At 38.4% G+C, this 18187-nt stretch overlaps 1 protein-coding gene across 2 annotated transcripts in view; it reads left to right on the top strand.

Moving 5' to 3' along the window:
- Window positions 1-5293: 5293 nt before the first annotated feature.
- Window positions 5294-18187, top strand: part of slc4a1b (solute carrier family 4 member 1b (Diego blood group)) — a 28811-nt gene continuing 15917 nt past the window's right edge. The window contains exons 1-2 of one of the 2 annotated variants that reach the window (XM_084669967.1): window positions 5294-5336; window positions 16196-16376. In XM_084669967.1, coding sequence (XP_084526093.1) covers window positions 16220-16376 — 157 coding nt within the window. In that variant the 5' untranslated portion in view covers window positions 5294-5336; window positions 16196-16219. Of the gene's footprint in view, window positions 5337-14378; window positions 16377-18187 lie in introns of those variants that run through there. The other variant, XM_084669966.1, reaches the window with a different exon arrangement.

The raw sequence follows: 18187 nt of genomic DNA on the forward strand, positions 1-18187 counted from the left end.
AATTCTAATAAGCACCTGTTTTGTTTTGGGACTAATTAGGACAGCTATATAAGCCGAGATGTTTCCGACTTTGTTGTGGAGTCTTATTTTTGTTTCATGTTAATGGCTGTGTGGCGTCTGACCTTTGTTTTGTGAAACCCTGTTTATTTTCAAGTAAAGACCTTGTGCGCTTTCATCCAAAAGCCTACTTTATCGCAATTACATGTCAGGAATTCAGAAAAACAAGTGTAAATGGCTAAGGAATATGTAAACTTAAATTGCATAACTGACAAAAATCTGATGCAAGTGTATGCCATGACCTCAGCAAGGAATAACATTGATGTAAACGTCTCCTTGTAGAATCCATGCCCTGAAGAAGTCCTGTGAAGTGACACCCAAAGTGAGGTGTGACCTGGTGTTAGATTCACGGCTCCTCTGGTTCATGAGTATCTTTGTAGCTTAACCAGTATAGAGGGAAATACTCATGTGGCTGTGGTCTTAAAAGGGAATACTATGTACACAAGGTGCTGGAACTTCAAACAGTATCTCATTTGGATGAGAAAACTCTTAATACACCACAAACTTAATGGTATCGACAATACTAGGTGGAATAGGGTTTGTTCTTTTACGTCAAATTAATTGTAATATCTGAAGTGATGAACAGAACCGGAATGACTGAAAGTGTGTCATTGTTCAAAAATGTATGATGCTCAGTGTGTATCACAGAGAATCTCACAGAATACTGCTTAAAGATACTTCAATGTAATCTACTCCCCTGACTAATATAGCATGCAGGCCTACATCTAGCCATCTATCTGAGTTATTTACCTCTGTGGTGTTTCTTCGTATGGCCCCTCTGTGGGGTGGACCGTGGTTAGGGAGGGGATGATCGCTAGTGGGATAGCAGACTGTATGAGCCAGATGCAAGATGGTGATAATGGACGCTCCTGGACATAGGTTTATCTTCAACTCGTCCATGGAGGCCTGTGTGGGGAAGGGGATGTCAATGAACTTCTGTCCATCTGTAAGCACTGTCTTGGAATCAGTTTGTTCAAACTCTATCTATATTTTTGATATGATAACTTGAAAATTTAACTAGAGACCTGGATTCAGTGATTAGGGAGACGGTTCAAGACCCTCCAAAGAGCGTTCCCTGAGGGCTGGATGTACATGCAGTCTCATCAGTGACCCACACAGAATGAGCTGCACAAATGCATGGGGCCACATCTGGAACACCTCTGCCTAAGGTAGAATTTATTTTAATATGTGTTTATTAATATATGTTTTTCAATGTGTTTAGAAATCTGTTTATTGTATATGTCAAAGTCCTTTTTATGGCAATCAGTACTTTTTTGTAAAAATAACAGGATAATTTGTCATTGCTTTAGGGTTGTACATTAGAATAATACCACATCATCATCCACACATCGATCCTTTTTCATTGTTTTGGTCTTCTACAAAATTTAGAGAAACTGATGAAAGTCTAAGACATATTTGATCATAAAACAATAATACACTTCATTAGTTTTCCATTTGTAATTCTTCTTTCTTTTTTTACAGACTAAAAACACATCAGCTTTCTGAAAATGTAATTGAATTTCAGAGCAAAATAGAGTACTATACAGCAGAAACAACATTTCTTTCTTTTATATATATAAAAGCCTGTGCATGTCACCTTTCTGAAAATATATCTGATTAACTAATGGCTGAGACTGCTACAATGGTAAACCTGTAATTGCTTACAAAGTTTTTAGCTAACTGACTAACATCAACTCAGCACCTTATTGTTATTCATAATGGTTAGCATATTTAGTACACAGCTGCACAGTGTGCAAGCCACAGAACAATACATAACAAAAGGTGCAGGCAATGACACTTACAGAAACAGATTTCAAGTTTGTGAATCAATATGTATATTTATGTAGTGACAATGAATACTTAAATTGTGTAATTCGATAAAAATTCAAAAATTGTTTGTTAGAAAAACATTCACTATTTGTAACTGCTGTTAGGGCGGTCGCCCCAAGTGGATAACTGGCTCCTGCCTTCATCGCTCCACCACTTGCTTGTGTGGGATTATGGTAGATTGTGTAAAAACAGTGTTGATGCTCTCACTATAAATGTATGCATAAAGACGACACTTGCTCACTCATTTTCAATCCACATAGTTCAGTTATTTTTAAAATACCAATAATCCACATCAAAATACCATAAATCCACTTCAAACATTCCTCTTTCATGTTGTCTCTTTATGTCATGCTCTCTCGCTCCATCTCACCAGTGTAATAACATGGCTCTTAAGAAGCAGGACTCTTTCCTCAACCTACCTTTCAAAAGGTGAGACATCAGTCAGTCCTCTTGTCTACATTCCACTTGGCTCCAGGTGGAGACTTTCATTGGTGCATATGATCAATGGTGCTCCTTTAAGTAACTTGAAGTTGAATTGTCAAGAAAAATGACACTCCACATTTTGGCCGATTTAGTAAAAAACCTGAAGATGCAGTAGACTACAGCTAAACTGATCATGTTAAGAAACTGACTGCCCATTCTGCTACACCAGAATCATGGAGTTCTTCATACTGACTGCACTTGTTTTGTAAAAATACATGTGTATGCGCATGCATATAAAAGGCACCTTTTAATGCCACCTTTCATGACACCTTTAAACAGTTTTATGACAGATTTATACATCTACATTTGATGGTTATCACATTAACTTGGTCTTTGTCACACAGGTCTCAGTTTGGGGAATCTTACTGCTATAAAATGTCAATGGGGCAGGATGAGGAAGGAATGGAGGAGGATGACAGAGACTCCTTCTTTCAAAGATTCAACATCTATCAGGATCTTGAAGGTGAACATGTCTAGGGTAGCCCCTAGCCTTTGTTTATCCCAAACATGACCAACAAATATGATAAGATGGAGGTGGGATAATGGGACAGTACGTCTGGTCTATAGTTATCAAGAGCCCTATTTACTATCAATATTATGGGTGAGATGAGGAACACATGCCCTCTGTGTGTGTATGTGTTCCATTCATCCTATAAGTCGGAAAGTACACTCTGTTATAAAGAGGAGGTGTTTATAAAGTTGGCTTCTATTCTGAAAAGTCATTCCCCTAGTCACTGTGGTTGGATTAGTGTGCAGGTAAGGACAAACTTTTAAATCACTTTTGTTTGTATTATTCTTATCATGTACTAACACAAGAGTCTGTCACTAAAAGGTTATTAAGATATATGTCATACATAGTGAATTCAATAATAAGGCATTTTATTGTCCTACTCCTAGTATTGTGACAATGAAACTTAGGGACTTCCACAAAAATCAATGATTCATTATACTGTATGAAATATAACATTAGACACTAGCCATAATATTAAAGAGCCTTGTTCAGAGATTGCAGTGGTCTAAATAAGACCATTTGACTGTAAGTTTACAGCTGTCATCACACAGAAGCTCCATCAGCTACTTCTTGATGATGTGGTGACGAGCTTTGCCTAACATAATTGCAACCAATTGCAACACCTGTAGATTTGCAACAACAAAAAATGTAATTTAAAATGACAGACATAGATAGACGGTTCTCACATCTCTGTTGTGCACTGAGATGAGCTGAGGGAACTGAGTAAGGGGACTGCCAGTCGGATCCTGTAGATTTTAGGACAGCACATTTGTTCATCTCCTTGTGTTAAGTCTGGGTTTGTAAAAAGCCTCAAAAGAAAAGTGAAGTTAATAGCAACCATAACACCAATTACATGTACACATCCTTTACAATCCTAGTATACAGCTGCGTTGAGAATCATGTACTCATGTTTACTCAGTATTTCTCTTGGTCAGTTGAAATGCAGAATTCACTTCTCCAACAGGTTATACTTTCATGTATGCATGCAACAAGTTACAGTAGTCGGAGTGGATAGGAAATTTAAACAATAGTTGATAGGATTTATACTGTATTTCAGATAGGGATAATGTCACTATGTTTGGTTGCTGTAGTGTCCTTAATAAAAGGGGCAAAATGTAAATAACTTTACTCTTGATGTTTTAATTAATATTGATTAGAAATCAAATATGATGTATAATTACAGTGAGACAGTAATTCTATTTACCTCATATTGTTGGAGGGGCAAAGAGGTTCAGCTTTTAAAGAGTGTTTATTACATTTAGTCATTTAGCAGACGCTCTTATCCAGAGCTCATATTGCTCGTGGGAAGCATGCTTGAATTGCAGCTAATGAACACAAGTGAAATGCAAATATAGCATTTAAATATATAGTGTACAAATATTATTTGGAATGCACTGCTAGTGAAATTAGAGTACATCCTAATCAACGATTTATGCTAGCAAGCCATACCATCACTGTTGCCTCAAAAATGGTAAGCTTGCAATGGGCAGAGCTCCCTCAAGTCATAAACTGGTCCAATTATTTGGGGCATTTGTTTTACTTTATTTAACAAATCAAAATGTATTTGTATAGCCCTTTTTACACGCAAGCCTGTCACAGAGGGCCTCACATACGCCCATAGAACTGCCCCTCAATCAACCTAAACCCTTAGGGAAGACAAGGAAAAACTCAGAAAAAACTCACTAGAGGAGAAAAAATTGAAGATACATTGGGTGGAGCAATTCAGTGAGGGATCCCCTCCTCCAGAGACGGTTGGTGAAAGAGAGGAGCAGAACACAGGCTTAACATAGTCATACAGCAGGGAAGTGTCAATGGGTGTTGAAACACCAAAATCCATTGTTAACACACAGCAAATCCAGAGAAACAATGAAACCATGAAAGAAACCATGTCTTTCATGGCAGTTAATAAAATGTGTTCTTTATAAAAAATGTATTACAACAGAAGTCCACACATTCTCTCAAAGCAGACATTATGGATCTTTCTTCACTCACCCAGTGTTGGGGCATTTAAGACGTGCAGCTACACACCAAGAACACAGTCTAGTCAGTCAGATCTGTCTCTCCTAACCTTGACTTTGCTTTGTTTTGTGTTGTAAGAAAGACATCCTGTTGTCAGATACAACAGAAAAGGATTTCTGGATGTAATGATATGCCATTGGAGAATGTATGTAACAAGGAAGATGGAACAAAGCAGATAATGCACATGCCATTTGCCAAAACCAAACTATAGCATCTGAATCTGCCCCAAAATTAACTCATCATTTTTTATCCATTTTACTGCATCCGAATATAATGAATTTAATATTCTCTTTTAAATTATCCTGAACTTTTTATACATTCTACTGCACCCAATTTTTCAGAAGATGAGGGTCCATCTTAAAAAATTATTCTCTCTTCCTGTGTTCCAGCTGCTCTTAACGTGAATACCAACGCCAATCCCAGAGGAGAGTGTCAGGTGAGGTTGTGATACACGGTGGCTTTGATGGGTTACAATTGGTGTGCCTATTCATGGGAGGCTTGAAAAAGATAGAAGAAGTGTCAATTATTTTTTCTTGTGCCACAGTAGACCATAATACACTATTTTACACATACACAAATATTCCCCATGCAAACACAGGAATACAATTACACACACAATAAACATTCTGGGCCCTATTTTAATGATCTGAAACGCAAGTATCAAAACACAAAGCGCAAGTAACTTTGTGGGCGGGACTCCGGCAAGGTTGGATAAATGATTCTGGCAGGATAAATGACCTGGCGCAAATCTAAAAAGGGTTGGTCTGAAGTAGCTATATCACTAATGGGTGTGGTTTGGGCGTAACATGCAATAGAACAATCAGAGCGTCATCTCACATTCCCTTTAAGAGCAGCGCTTGTTCCATGGCGGATTGCTATTAAAACGGCGGATTTTCCAGGCGCACGCCATCGTTCGCAGCCGAGGACACCGACGTTCTCGTCAGGGCCGTAAAAGATAGAGAAGTGACATTGTATGGGAAAGGTAGAGCCGTTTTCTCATTGCACTAATTTGCCCACGCTGCTCATTCAAATTATTATTCTTATTTTTACGCATATTTTATTTTTTAAATTATTATATTTTTTTAACTGTTTAGTTCTTAGAATTAGAGTTAGTTCTTAGAACTACTTTTTTAGATAATTTAAGACCCGTATATGTTTATTGTTTGCACCTTCCTGCCACAGTAAATTCTGTGTTTGTGTAACATAGGCTACATGGCGAATAAATCGAATTCTGATTCTGATGGGCATTGGAGAAGAAACCTACTCACATTAGCTTAGGTTAAACAGGTGTGGGAGGAAATCCCCACAGTTGTTACAAATCAAGTTAACATACATAGAGATTTCTCACGAAAATCTTTCTTTTTTTTTTGTTGACATAATTAATATGACACAGCTAGCCATACAATAAAACAAAACAATACGTAGTTTCGCAGGAAGAAGACCCTGGCTTCGCCAGCAGTGCGCACGGGCCAAGCTTGCGCCCTTAAAATAGCATCTGAATGACGCGCCATTGACTTTATTTATATCGCATTCCGATGTGCGTCTTTGGAGGTAAAAGTCTGCTTTGCATCGAGTACAAACTAGGAATGATACTTGCGTCGTTGACAAAGTCAATTGTGCTGGGTGCAAGATAGGGCCCTTTAAGTCAAACACACCACTGTCCTTTGAAGCCACAGGCACACGTTCTGTGTTTACAGTCCAAACATGCTCAGCAATTCATCAGTCATCTCTATATCAGAAACTGGTGGAGCAATAGAGCATCAGTCGCTTGTGACAAGCTTGGCAAAAAGTCACAATGTTGTGTAAAGTCACCCTGCCACCATGTTTACATTAGAGACACAACTGGCCATCATTGTTGTCGTGACCACAAGCTGAGCATGATGGTTCCTTGGTCAATTCCCTCCTCACTTTCCTCTCTCCATGTCGGAGGGACTGTGTAGAAAACAAACACGTTGTTGAAAGTTCTAAAGGAGGTTCCTTGAGTGATCACGGTCTCACATGATCTCATCCTGAATACATTGAAAATTATAGCTACTATTGATTCACCAAACTTTAAACTTTTAAAAACTTTTTTGTTTTGTAACTTTTTTTTTACAACTTTTTTTACAACTTGTTTTTACTTATTACTCGGTAGATCAGGCAAATATGGATATATATTTTACATTTGATTTACCATTTTATAAATCCTTCTGAAGTATAATACCCAAAACAGGAAATTGACAGGTCCTCTTTTTAACATTTTTTTTTTTTTTTAAAGTATTAATAAAAACTAAACATCACTACTGTTGCACAAAAATATCATACATGCAAATAAAAACATAATGAACCTGCATGATCATCTTGGAATATGTTTTGGAAAAGCAGCAGCAATTTGGTGCTGTCTAAAGTAAACAATGTTGTTTGACCAACGGTACTGGCAAAATGGACAGTAACTGGAATTGTTCTTGCATAGTTTGAAACAGTAATCGGTCTGTCAATGTGTTAGTCAAATTGATTTGCGGAAGGTGCTTAATTCCCTTTCCCACTTCTCACACATCTATCTAATCTGCCAGAAATCTGTGCATGTGTCTGTGTATTTTTATAATGGAATTTTAGGGCAGCGAGTTCCCCACGATTATCTCAAGGACAAGGCACTGTACAAAGTTCACATTTTGCAGGTGTCCTTTTCAGCAACCAAGGGAGTGAAGTATCCCTGGGGTTGACGTTGATGAGATAAACACTTGGGGTATAAAAAATGCCTTTTAGTTTCGCAATGGATCCCTTTCAGCCATGTTGAGCAGGCACTATAGATAGCGTTGAGCTGCACCACAGGCTACGAAGCATTTAGCATAGCTCAACTAAGCTCTTAAACAACAGGGTTGTCTTTATAGATGAAATGCTGGCTAGGTGAAATGCTGGCTAGCTAACTAAGAGAAAGACAATAATATTGTATGTGACAATAATATTGAAAATGTATACTTTTTTCAGTGTAACTGGAAAACTAGAGAGGGTACAATTTCTGGGGAATTCACGTTCATTTCTGTAGGGTGTGCTTGCTTGCGTCGGTTGCAGGCGGGTCCGTTTTCCCTTCTAGTGATATTTTCAAGCATTTAGCCTACGCATATTACATAATTCATTAAGAACACCCTTTAAATATGCCCCCAAATCGTAAATACTTTTGACATTAATTTAGGGGGACATGGCTGATTCAAAATAAGTTTGCTAGAGGCAAGCTGGCTGCTGTTGCACTTTACCGATTGTTTGAAAGTGCCAGAAATGAGAATGTTTCTTTTGACATAATAAAGTTTAGCCATAGCTGTGGCATTGAAGGCAGTACAGTAGCCTACTACTACTACACACTGCCCGTGGGAGAGCCGAGTCTGACGGCTAACGTCAAAACAAGACGCGGTCTCACTCAAATTCAAAGTTTTACAAAAATATGCTGACCCCCTGGCTGTCTGCCATATCTTTAAAACACTGCTCTCCATTTTGATGTAGAATTGACCCTGGTACGAAATTAAGAAAATACTCATCAGACGCAGATTGACAACACTGCTGTTGCTGCCACAATCGTCAAAGGAGGCGGACAGGGCTCTCACGTAGCAAACAAATCAACGTTTTTACAGCAACCTACATTAAAATCTCACCACCTGGCTGTCTTCACAATAGTCATATTGTCATTACATTTCCCTCTTTCAGTTTTTTTGTGTAAAATTGAACTATGAAATTACGAAAATACTACTATGACGCTTTGTAGCATGGCTGCCGCTTAAAAGACTAGGCGGTCTCACGGGCGACCCACACTCGCTCAAATTACAAAGACTTTCACAACCTAAATCAAAAATCAGAGATTGCAGTTCCACTCAAAATCGCTCACGTTGTATCCATGCATCGTTGCTAACGTGTGTTGACGTGGTGACGTAGCGAGCACAGACTACCCTTCGTCGACTAAAGGGACTTTTCGCCACAAAAACGTTATAACCTCCTAAACCGTACAACGGAACGTAAATCACAATACAAGCAACTCAGGGTTCAACATAAAAAAAAAATTGCAACTGGCCCCACAGGCCAGTGGGTTTGAAACTTACTGGCCCCAAGGCCATTTTTACTGGCCCCCCCTCCAAAAATTTTAATTTATCATTGTTACAACAAAACCAAAGACTTATAAGTTATTCTGTTAACATGTTTAACCATTTATTAAACACATCCTGGATATAAAGAGAACAAAAATGAAATCACATTTCTAGTGATAAAAAATAATAAGGTAATAGTCAGCAAAACAATTGACTTCCAACCTCAAAAATGACGTGCTCTCTTCCCTGCTGACAGCCGTCTCTGCACGGCTGTCTGGCTGAAACTTAAACCTCTGGTCCCTCAATGCTCATTTATAAAAGCTTCCATTGCATTTCATCAGTATGATACTAAGTACCCAAGTCGACACCATTCTTCTGCTGCAGTTCAATAGCCCGGGGGAACAAGGCGAACGTCTGTCCGTCTTAATTACGTGATATGCCGTTGTTATAAATCGTGCAATAACATGATGGGCATCTGCATTTAAATTCCTAACCATCATGGTCAACGGCCTGGAAGATAGATTGTCAACCATCCGCTTAACTGTCACGCAAACCAGGTGCTGCCTGCTAGCATGGCTGGTCAGGGATTGTTTTCGAAAATTGTCTGTGCCTGTGTAAAAAAGATCCACTTTTGTCTGCTTTAGACCAGACGACACAGTGCATCTTAGCTCCATTAAAAAAGTTGCTTCCGTTTGAACTCAAAGCTCTACTTTGCTTTCGTCTTCACTTTTGTCTCGCGCCAGTTCTTAACCCTTGTGTTGCCTTCGGGTCACATGACCAAAAGGTTCATAAGAAACCATTGTTGTGTTTACCCAATTTTACCCAATACAAAAGCAAATAAAAATAATGTTCTTTTAACCTTCACAATGTGGAGGGTCTGAGACAGCCCAACGGTTAAAAGAAAATGCTTCACTTTGTTTTTGTATGCGGTAAAGTTGTTGCAAACGACGGTGGGTCACAATGACTGATGGGTCAGAATGACCCGAAGAGAACACAAGGCTTAAAAACTGTATCGAGATTAGAGAATTACAATTTGACAACCACTCGTCACTCACTCAACTCTTGATTTGACAAATGTGCGCCCCACGAGCTGCAAAGTTATTTATGCATTTAGCTTCTGGTTTTCTTTTTGATAAATTAAATACGCCGAATACTACAATGGCTCCACTTGCTTTTGCTGAACTCCCTTTGGATAATAAATTTAACTTTAGACCCTTCACTGTTTCGGAAATACATAAAGCCCTTATTAAATTAGATTCCAAAAAAACAACAGGGCCAGATAATATAGGTGTTTATTTTTTAAAACTTGCCACAGATTTTATTGCAGAGCCGCTGACCTACATTTTTAATTTAACTCTAACTAGTAATGAAATTCCAAGATTATGGAAGACGGCAAACGTTCTTCCCCTCTTAAAAGGCGGTGAACCGTCCAGCCTCAGTAATTACAGGCCTATTTCAAATCTGTCTCCTTTAGCCAAGATTTTAGAAAGCCTGGTTAGTGATCAATTGAAGGATTTCTTGAATCTTAATGACATTTTATCTTGTTTTCAATCGGGTTTTAGAAAATCACACAGTACAGTCACAGCAGCTACTAAAGTAGTAAATGATATTATTATGGCCCTGGATGGCAAAAAACACTGTGCTTCTCTTTTTATTGATTTTTCCAAGGCCTTTGATACGGTGGACCATGAGGTATTATTGCAAAGATTGGCTAATATAGGACTGTCTAATTCTGCTGTTGGTTGGTTTTCTAACTATCTTTCAGATAGGACTCAATGTGTCAAAATTGATGATTGCTCCTCTGATTCTTTGACTGTCCCCAAGGGGGTGCCACAAGGCTCTATATTAGGCCCCTTGTTGTTTACAATTTATATCAATGATTTGGGAAAATATGTTCAATATGCAAATGCCCATTTTTATGCTGACGATACTATTATTTATTGTTTTGGAGAATCTGTGTTAATGGCTGTTGAACACTTGCAAGCTGCTTTTAAAGAAATGGAAGCCCAACTCCTGTCTTTAAGACTAGTACTTAATGTAGACAAAACTAAAATGATGATCTTCACTAAATCCAGGGATACAACTAACTGTTGGCCCATTTTATTTACAGCTCAAGGTACACTGATTGAGACTGTCACCACTTTTAAATATCTTGGTATTATCCTTGACAATAAATTGTCTTTTAAACCCCATATTGAGAACCTGACAAAGAAACTCAAAGTGAGACTGGGCTTTTACTTCAGGCATAAATCCTGTTTTTCTTTTGTTTCTAAAAAAAGGCTAATTGCGGCTACTTTTATTCCATTATTAGATTATGGTGACGTACTGTACATGAATGCCTGCTCCACTTCACTTCATATGCTTGATGCTTCATATCATTGTGCTTTAAGATTCATCACCGGCTATAAATCACTCACCCATCATTGTACCCTGTATTCCAAAGTAGGCTGGCTGTCCCTGTCAGCTCGCAGGCTTCTTCACTGGTACACCTTCATTTACAAAGCAATTACTGGACTACTCCCCTCATATCTCTGCACATACCTCACTTTTAATTCAGACTCATCATACAGTTTACGCTCTCTGGTCTTTCTTTCCACCTCTGTCCCCAGAACCTTTACTGAGTTTGGGAAGAGGGCTTTCATGTACTCTGCTCCCTCCGCCTGGAACACTGTACAAAAAACACTCAAATTACAGGAACTCATCACCATGAATGATTTTAAAACTCGAATTACGTGTTTCTTAATGGCGAATTTTGGAGTGTGTAAATGTTTCACTGTGTAGTATTTTTTCCTCAAAATAGTTTTTCTTTCACCCATTGGAATGTATTGGTCTCTGTTTTTTCATGTCTGTGCTTTTGTCTCTGTTTTCTCATGTCTGCTTTCTTTTTATGTTTGTCTTGTATTTGATTCATTCTAGCTGCTGCCATTTTGGCCAGGCCTTGCTCGAAAAAGAGGTCATTTGACCTCAAGCAATTTGCCTGGTTAAATAAAGGTTAAATAAAAAATAAAATAAAGCAGATAGAAAAACATATGAAGGATGTTAACCTTTATGATGCAATTTTTTTTTTTTTCAATCAATAATTTGCAGTGGCCCTATTGGGCCAGTGAGTTGCTATTTAACTGTCCCGACGTTACTTTTTACTGGCTCCGGGACATCGCTTATGTCGAACCCTGCAACTCAATCGAGACAAAGACAAACATTTTGACACAGCCGCTGTCTATGTAGTCCATATATTGACTGAGCCTTAGGGGGGGCAAAAAATAAAATAAATAAATATATATGTGAGATAACAATGGTTGTGCCCTTGCCAAAGGCAAATCACACCCAATTATCAGCTACGATGTGATTAAACAACTGATCTCACGTGATACTGTGTGGAGTTGAAATCCTATGTATTGCACTGATGAGTGCTTTGTGGAAATTAAATAGTCCTACAAAGTGAATTGCTTTGTATGACAAACTCATTAAAGAAAAGCAGACAAGCGAAAGATTCGAATGCCAAAACGGCCAGGTGAGCTATGGATTTCAGTTTGGATGAAATGCTGGCTATCTAATGTTGTAGCAGAATTACAGCACCATTTTCCACCACACTAAGACAATATTTAAAGTGGATACTTTATTTCAGTAGGTACAGCTGGAAAGTTATTAGCTACAATTGTTGTTGTGTAGACTAAGTCAACACAAACAACCGTCTATGGTTTAGCCTGATTTCCATTGCTTAAGGCGTCATCAAACGAGGACCTACTTGCTGGCCAACCTTTCAATTGGCAATTCACAAATACATTTTTGGGGTATACTGTCATTTAGAAGTTAACGACGATACAGCCAGATTAGCAGTGCTGACTGAATGGTTTCTGTAAACGAGGGGCTCTGCATAACAATCCCTTACAAAAAAAGAAGTATATTAAAGTATGCTATAAGTATACTAAAATATGGATCGTACACTTTTAATTAAATTTTGATATACGTTTAAGAAGTATGCTTAGAAAATAGTTCACTTTTGATATACTTTTAAGAAGTATACTTAAAAAATAGTTCACTTTTGATATATTTTTGAGTATGCTTTGAAAATAGTTCAATTTTGTAAGAAGTATACTTAAACAAAGTTCACTTTTGATGTACTTTTAAGTATGTTTTGAAATAAAAATTGTATACATTTCTTCTGGAGTATTATGTACATACACAGGTACTGAAGGAAGTATACTTCATGAACTGAAAGTGCACTACACAGGTTACTTATAGTATTCAAAGGTATACTTTGAAGTACTTTAGGGAGTATACTTCACAAACTGAACGTGCACTACACAGGCTACTTTACAGTATTCACAAGTAAACCTCGTATATACACTATAAGTGTACTTTAAAGTGTACTAAATGACCTAAAAAGTAGGCCAATTCAGTTTACTTGGTACAAAAATAGTATATAAATAAGTACACTGCTTGTAAACTTAAAGTACCATGATAATAGTATACTTACAAATTAAACTTTAAGTATACTTTTTTTTCGTAAGGGATTTAATGGTTTTGCTGATAAAAGCCTTTATTATGGCAACAACAGTACGAGCGCTCTGGCTAATGGGTAGTCATGCCAGCTGCGTATTGACCTCATCGCCGGTCCGCGGTCTGATCCGGATTATTGTTGCCCTCCTCTGACGTCATCTTCAAAATCTGCGATTTCGAGGTATCAGCTGAGTTTTACTATCCAGACAATACTGAAGACATCAACAGCGACAAAGAAATTGTTAACTTTCTAAAAGACGCGTTATTTGTGTTGGAGTTCAAGCCATTTTAGCAGAACGGTGTTGTCCGCTTTCTATCAAAAGTAGTTGGGTGCTAGGTATCATCCGAAACACACCGTGAGAAGACTTGAGAGCTAGCGACAATCAGCCTACCATTTATTTTCATTAACAAAATTAAAAGTGCTAAAAATCCCATATAATAAACAACTTTCTAACCTCGACCTTTCGGTCATGCCTGGAAATATCAAACCTCGGATACATTCAAGCCTCAGTTTGATATTTCCCGGCATGACCTCACTCTCGGTTGGTAAGTAATTATTAAAACATATGAAATGCACATAATTGCTTTCCAGTATACCATAAAAACAATTTACAAATACTGATCCAGCAAACTTTGCAAAACTAAACATTTGTCAGTGCCAATACTTTTGGCTTTGATTGTACTAATGTTTCACGTTTAATTAAAGGTGCCAATGAATAGTGTCTGTTTTTTTGTTTGCCTGAACTCAAAATGTTTATAATACAAGCTATCTTTACTTGAACACAAATATTCATATATTCACATGAGTGTAGTTGGCTGGCTTGTATTTTTAGGAAAGAGGAAGAAAAAACTGACAAACAATAGCAAGTTAGCCAGATAAATAAAGCACCCATCATACACCACCCCAACCAAGTGTAGCCAGCTGGCACGTTAGCTGGCGAGCTAGTTAGTCAACTGAAGCCAATACCTTTTGGTTGCAGAAAGTTGTCTGTTATCCATGACAACAACTTCAATGTCATGCAATGGTTGAAGCCTACTAAAAACCTGATAAAGGCATCATTGCTTTATACCTGACTATCCTATCACTGTTTTATTGAGAACATGAATGCAACTTCACTTCCTTCAGAGAATAAAATGTGAACAGCCAAAAAGCATGTTAAGCTGTGGTGTGTTGCATTGTTAAAATCTGCAATGCCACTCGCATTTGGCATTTATTCATAGGCAAGTAGTTTTCAAATGTTCCTAATATAACTCAAATTAAGCAAACAAGTTATACATTATTGGTATAATTAGTATAACTAAAAAACGACAAGTCTTTTTCTCCCTTTTCCACATCAAACTCAAATCTAAACAACAAATCAAGAGGCCGTTCTCAGCTTTAGAAGATAAATATGACCAAAACAATGGACCCTTCTGGCAGGTTCTCTCTGGTTCCTAACTTTGGCCAGACTGTCTGTTTTTAGGGAGGGACAGTTTAACAATGATGGAGCTAACTCATGCACATAATAGCAAATGGCTACCTTGTAGGTTATCATGAAGAACAGGGGTGCGTTTCCCGATAACGATGGATCGTAGCAACGATCGAGCAAAAAACTAAACCCTCGATATTTCTTACGTGCGTTTCCCAAACATGCTCGTAAGGAGTAGGGTAATCTATGCGCTTTAAAGAGCTACGAATTTTCAACAGACACTTTAGCTACGATGTCTTTGGGAACGGCCCGTAAAACTAAGATTCGCCCTACGATGGATTCTACGATCGATTTAGGCTTACGATGCTTTCGGGAAACACACCCCAGTACATTTTCAAAATGACCCAAATCATTGCTTAACTAGTGAACTTGTTTTGTGCTGCAATGTCCAGAGTAGATGTGTTTGGCATACATGTCAAGAACATAGGAACATGCCATTCACATATTGGCCAGCAGAACACATTGGCTTCAACCTTGGTCTTGCTGGAAATATGTCATTGTCTAAATCATGCCAGTCATTTTTAGTACCGACATTTACATTTATGCATTTAGCAGACGCTTTTATCCAAAGCAACTTCTAAGAGAGAGTTATACAAAAGTTCATAGGTCACTGATCATAACAACGAGGTAGCCCCAAACATTGCGGGTAGCCAAACATGAAGCATACATTGTAAAACCAAATAAGTCCCAAAGGAAGAACCTCAAAAGTGCAAGAGTGTACCTGTGGAAAAAGCCAGCAACAATAATATATTACAATAATTTTAAGACAGTTACAACAAACCAACAAGAGCAACAAGTCTCTCAATAAGAGTCATTGTGATCCTGGGGGAAACTAACATCCGGTCCAGCCAATTATTTCTATGTGCCGTTTTACTCCCGGAACAAGTGCGTCTTGAGCCTTTTCTTGAAGGTGGGGAGACAGTCAGTGTCCCTGATGGAGGTGGGGAGTTGATTCCACCATTGGGGGGCCAGACAGGAGAAGAGCTTGTGTTGGGACCGGGCGCTTTTGAACGGTGGGACCACCAGGCGGTTGTCAGAAGAAGACCGTAGGTGGCGGGTGGGGGTGTAAGGCTGGACGAGAGACTTGATGTAGTCGGGTGCAGTCCCATTCATCGCTCGGAAGGTCAGTACCAGAGTCTTGAATCTGATACGGGGCCGTTATGGGAAGCCAGTGGAGGGAGATGAGGAGCGGGGTAACATGGGAGCGTCTGGGTAGATTGAAGACCAGATGGGCCGCCGCGTTCTGAATCCTCTGAACTTGCATGTTTCTTCAGGCTTATGTGGAATTGAACGAGCTAATGAAGGAGCAGGACCAGCAGGGCTACTGGCAGGAGACTGGCCGATGGATGGGCTATGAAGAGAACTACAACCCTGATGCTGGAGGATGGGGACCCTCACACATCTCATACCTAACATTCAAGAGCCTGATCCAGCTCCGACGCACCATGAACACAGGTCAGGATTCAACTGCACTATAAAAGCATTGTTTTCCTGCTTTTTTTATCAGCTTGACACCGTTTGCTGGACAGTCCCCAAACTGGCCTTTAGAAGTCTAGGTGTTACAGAATACTTCTCGTCTCCTTTGCTTTCACAGCGCATATTACAAACACACAGACACAGCAACTTTGGCTCTGACATGATGCTCTGTCTCACATACTAAGTAACTGCATCTTGAGATTTCAGAATAGAGTACTTTAAAGTACTTCTTTAACCTACTGGAGAGCAACACGCTCTCTCACGTCTCAATTCAGCGGTGGTAGAATCATAAATTATTCCAAGATATAGTAGATATATTGGAGTTCTTTAACTTTAAACTCTATCCCATAACTACGACCGTGTTGTGTAGTGTCAGCTTTTCATGGAATGCATATATTTATTGTAATCTATTGTACATCATTCTATCATTCTATCATTCAAAGTTGCTGTGTCCATGAAGTACCTAGTTTATTAAAATTGCGCAACTAGTGCTTAAATATAGCGTTGAAAAGTGTAATGGATTTTGAATGATACAATCCTTTATTGAAATTGGTCTTTATAAAATACATGTATGACTTACATTATTTTGCATTCCTGTATAATTGCTGGAATGCTGCTTTAGCTGCTTCAGCATTGCTCTTTGAATCTTTATTCAACTTCTTCATATTCTTCTTCTATTTCTTCCGTGACACCTGTCACTGCCTTCAAATCTTCAGCTATTAAAACCGTTCCGCTATCAAAATATTCAGCAGTTTCAGGCTATGACTACTATATCTTTTCAGCTTTGTACCTCTTATGCTTGAATTAATATAAATCAATATTCATCAAATCTTTTACATGGTTTTCCAATGGAGTTTTTATTTTTCAAATCCTCTCAATCCTCTTAAAACTTCTTCAACTTTCAAATCCTTCTTCTTCCTCAATCCTTCAGCTACAGCCACCATTTAAACTTTAAAATGTTGACAAAACCCTAAACTATTTTTTTTAAACTCAGCTTTTTGATATCTATTCAACTTTTTTTAATATCACTGATTATGTTTCATAAGTTTTTTAAACCGTTTCTGAGATTTACATGGGTGTGTACGTACCTAGAGTGCAGACGTAAACGCTTAAAGTGGAGGGGAGCTTCAAAATCAGTTTCAAAAAGTATTTCTAATTTGCCAGCATTGCCACAATTTTCGCTCTTCATGATTCGTTTTTGGAGCGATAGATAGCTAATTTTGTGCTGGTCGTAGACAGTTGTCTGTGGAATCCAAAAGACTGTTCAGAGCCCCACGAAAGCGAGACAAAGTCCAACTCTCGCCCCATTGAGTCCAATGCAAATCTGGTGACAAATTCGTCAGAGAAACCAAAATGTAAAAACTGCCGGTAGAGTCTTATTTCTGACCGTACAGACATATAAAGGACATCTCTGGTTTTGGCAGAGTCTCGGAAAATATCTTTATTTTTTGGATTGGACGTATAGTTTTGCGTCTAGGTGAACTTGTTTGAGGTGTGGATTCTAGCTAAATTTCTGTTATTCTCTGCCCTCAGAACGTTAGCAATCATAGCTGCACCATCACCGTGGCAACCACACAAACACGCGCCACTAACACAGGTGATTGGTATTAGCTGATTGGAGACACAAGCTATTCAGTCAACTCGTTTCATTAAAAGACTAAGAGCACCACAACACAATTACTACCACTACTGATACTGCTATATCTTATGCCACACTACAACTACTAATTCTGCAGATGCTGCTAATATCTCTTTTACTAACTACTATGCTAATGGTACTGTTTTGTTCT

Source organism: Hypomesus nipponensis, chromosome 13 (genome assembly GCF_054491055.1).
Source record: "Hypomesus nipponensis isolate SF chromosome 13, ASM5449105v1, whole genome shotgun sequence".
In the NCBI taxonomy this organism is placed as follows: Eukaryota; Metazoa; Chordata; class Actinopteri; order Osmeriformes; family Osmeridae; genus Hypomesus; species Hypomesus nipponensis.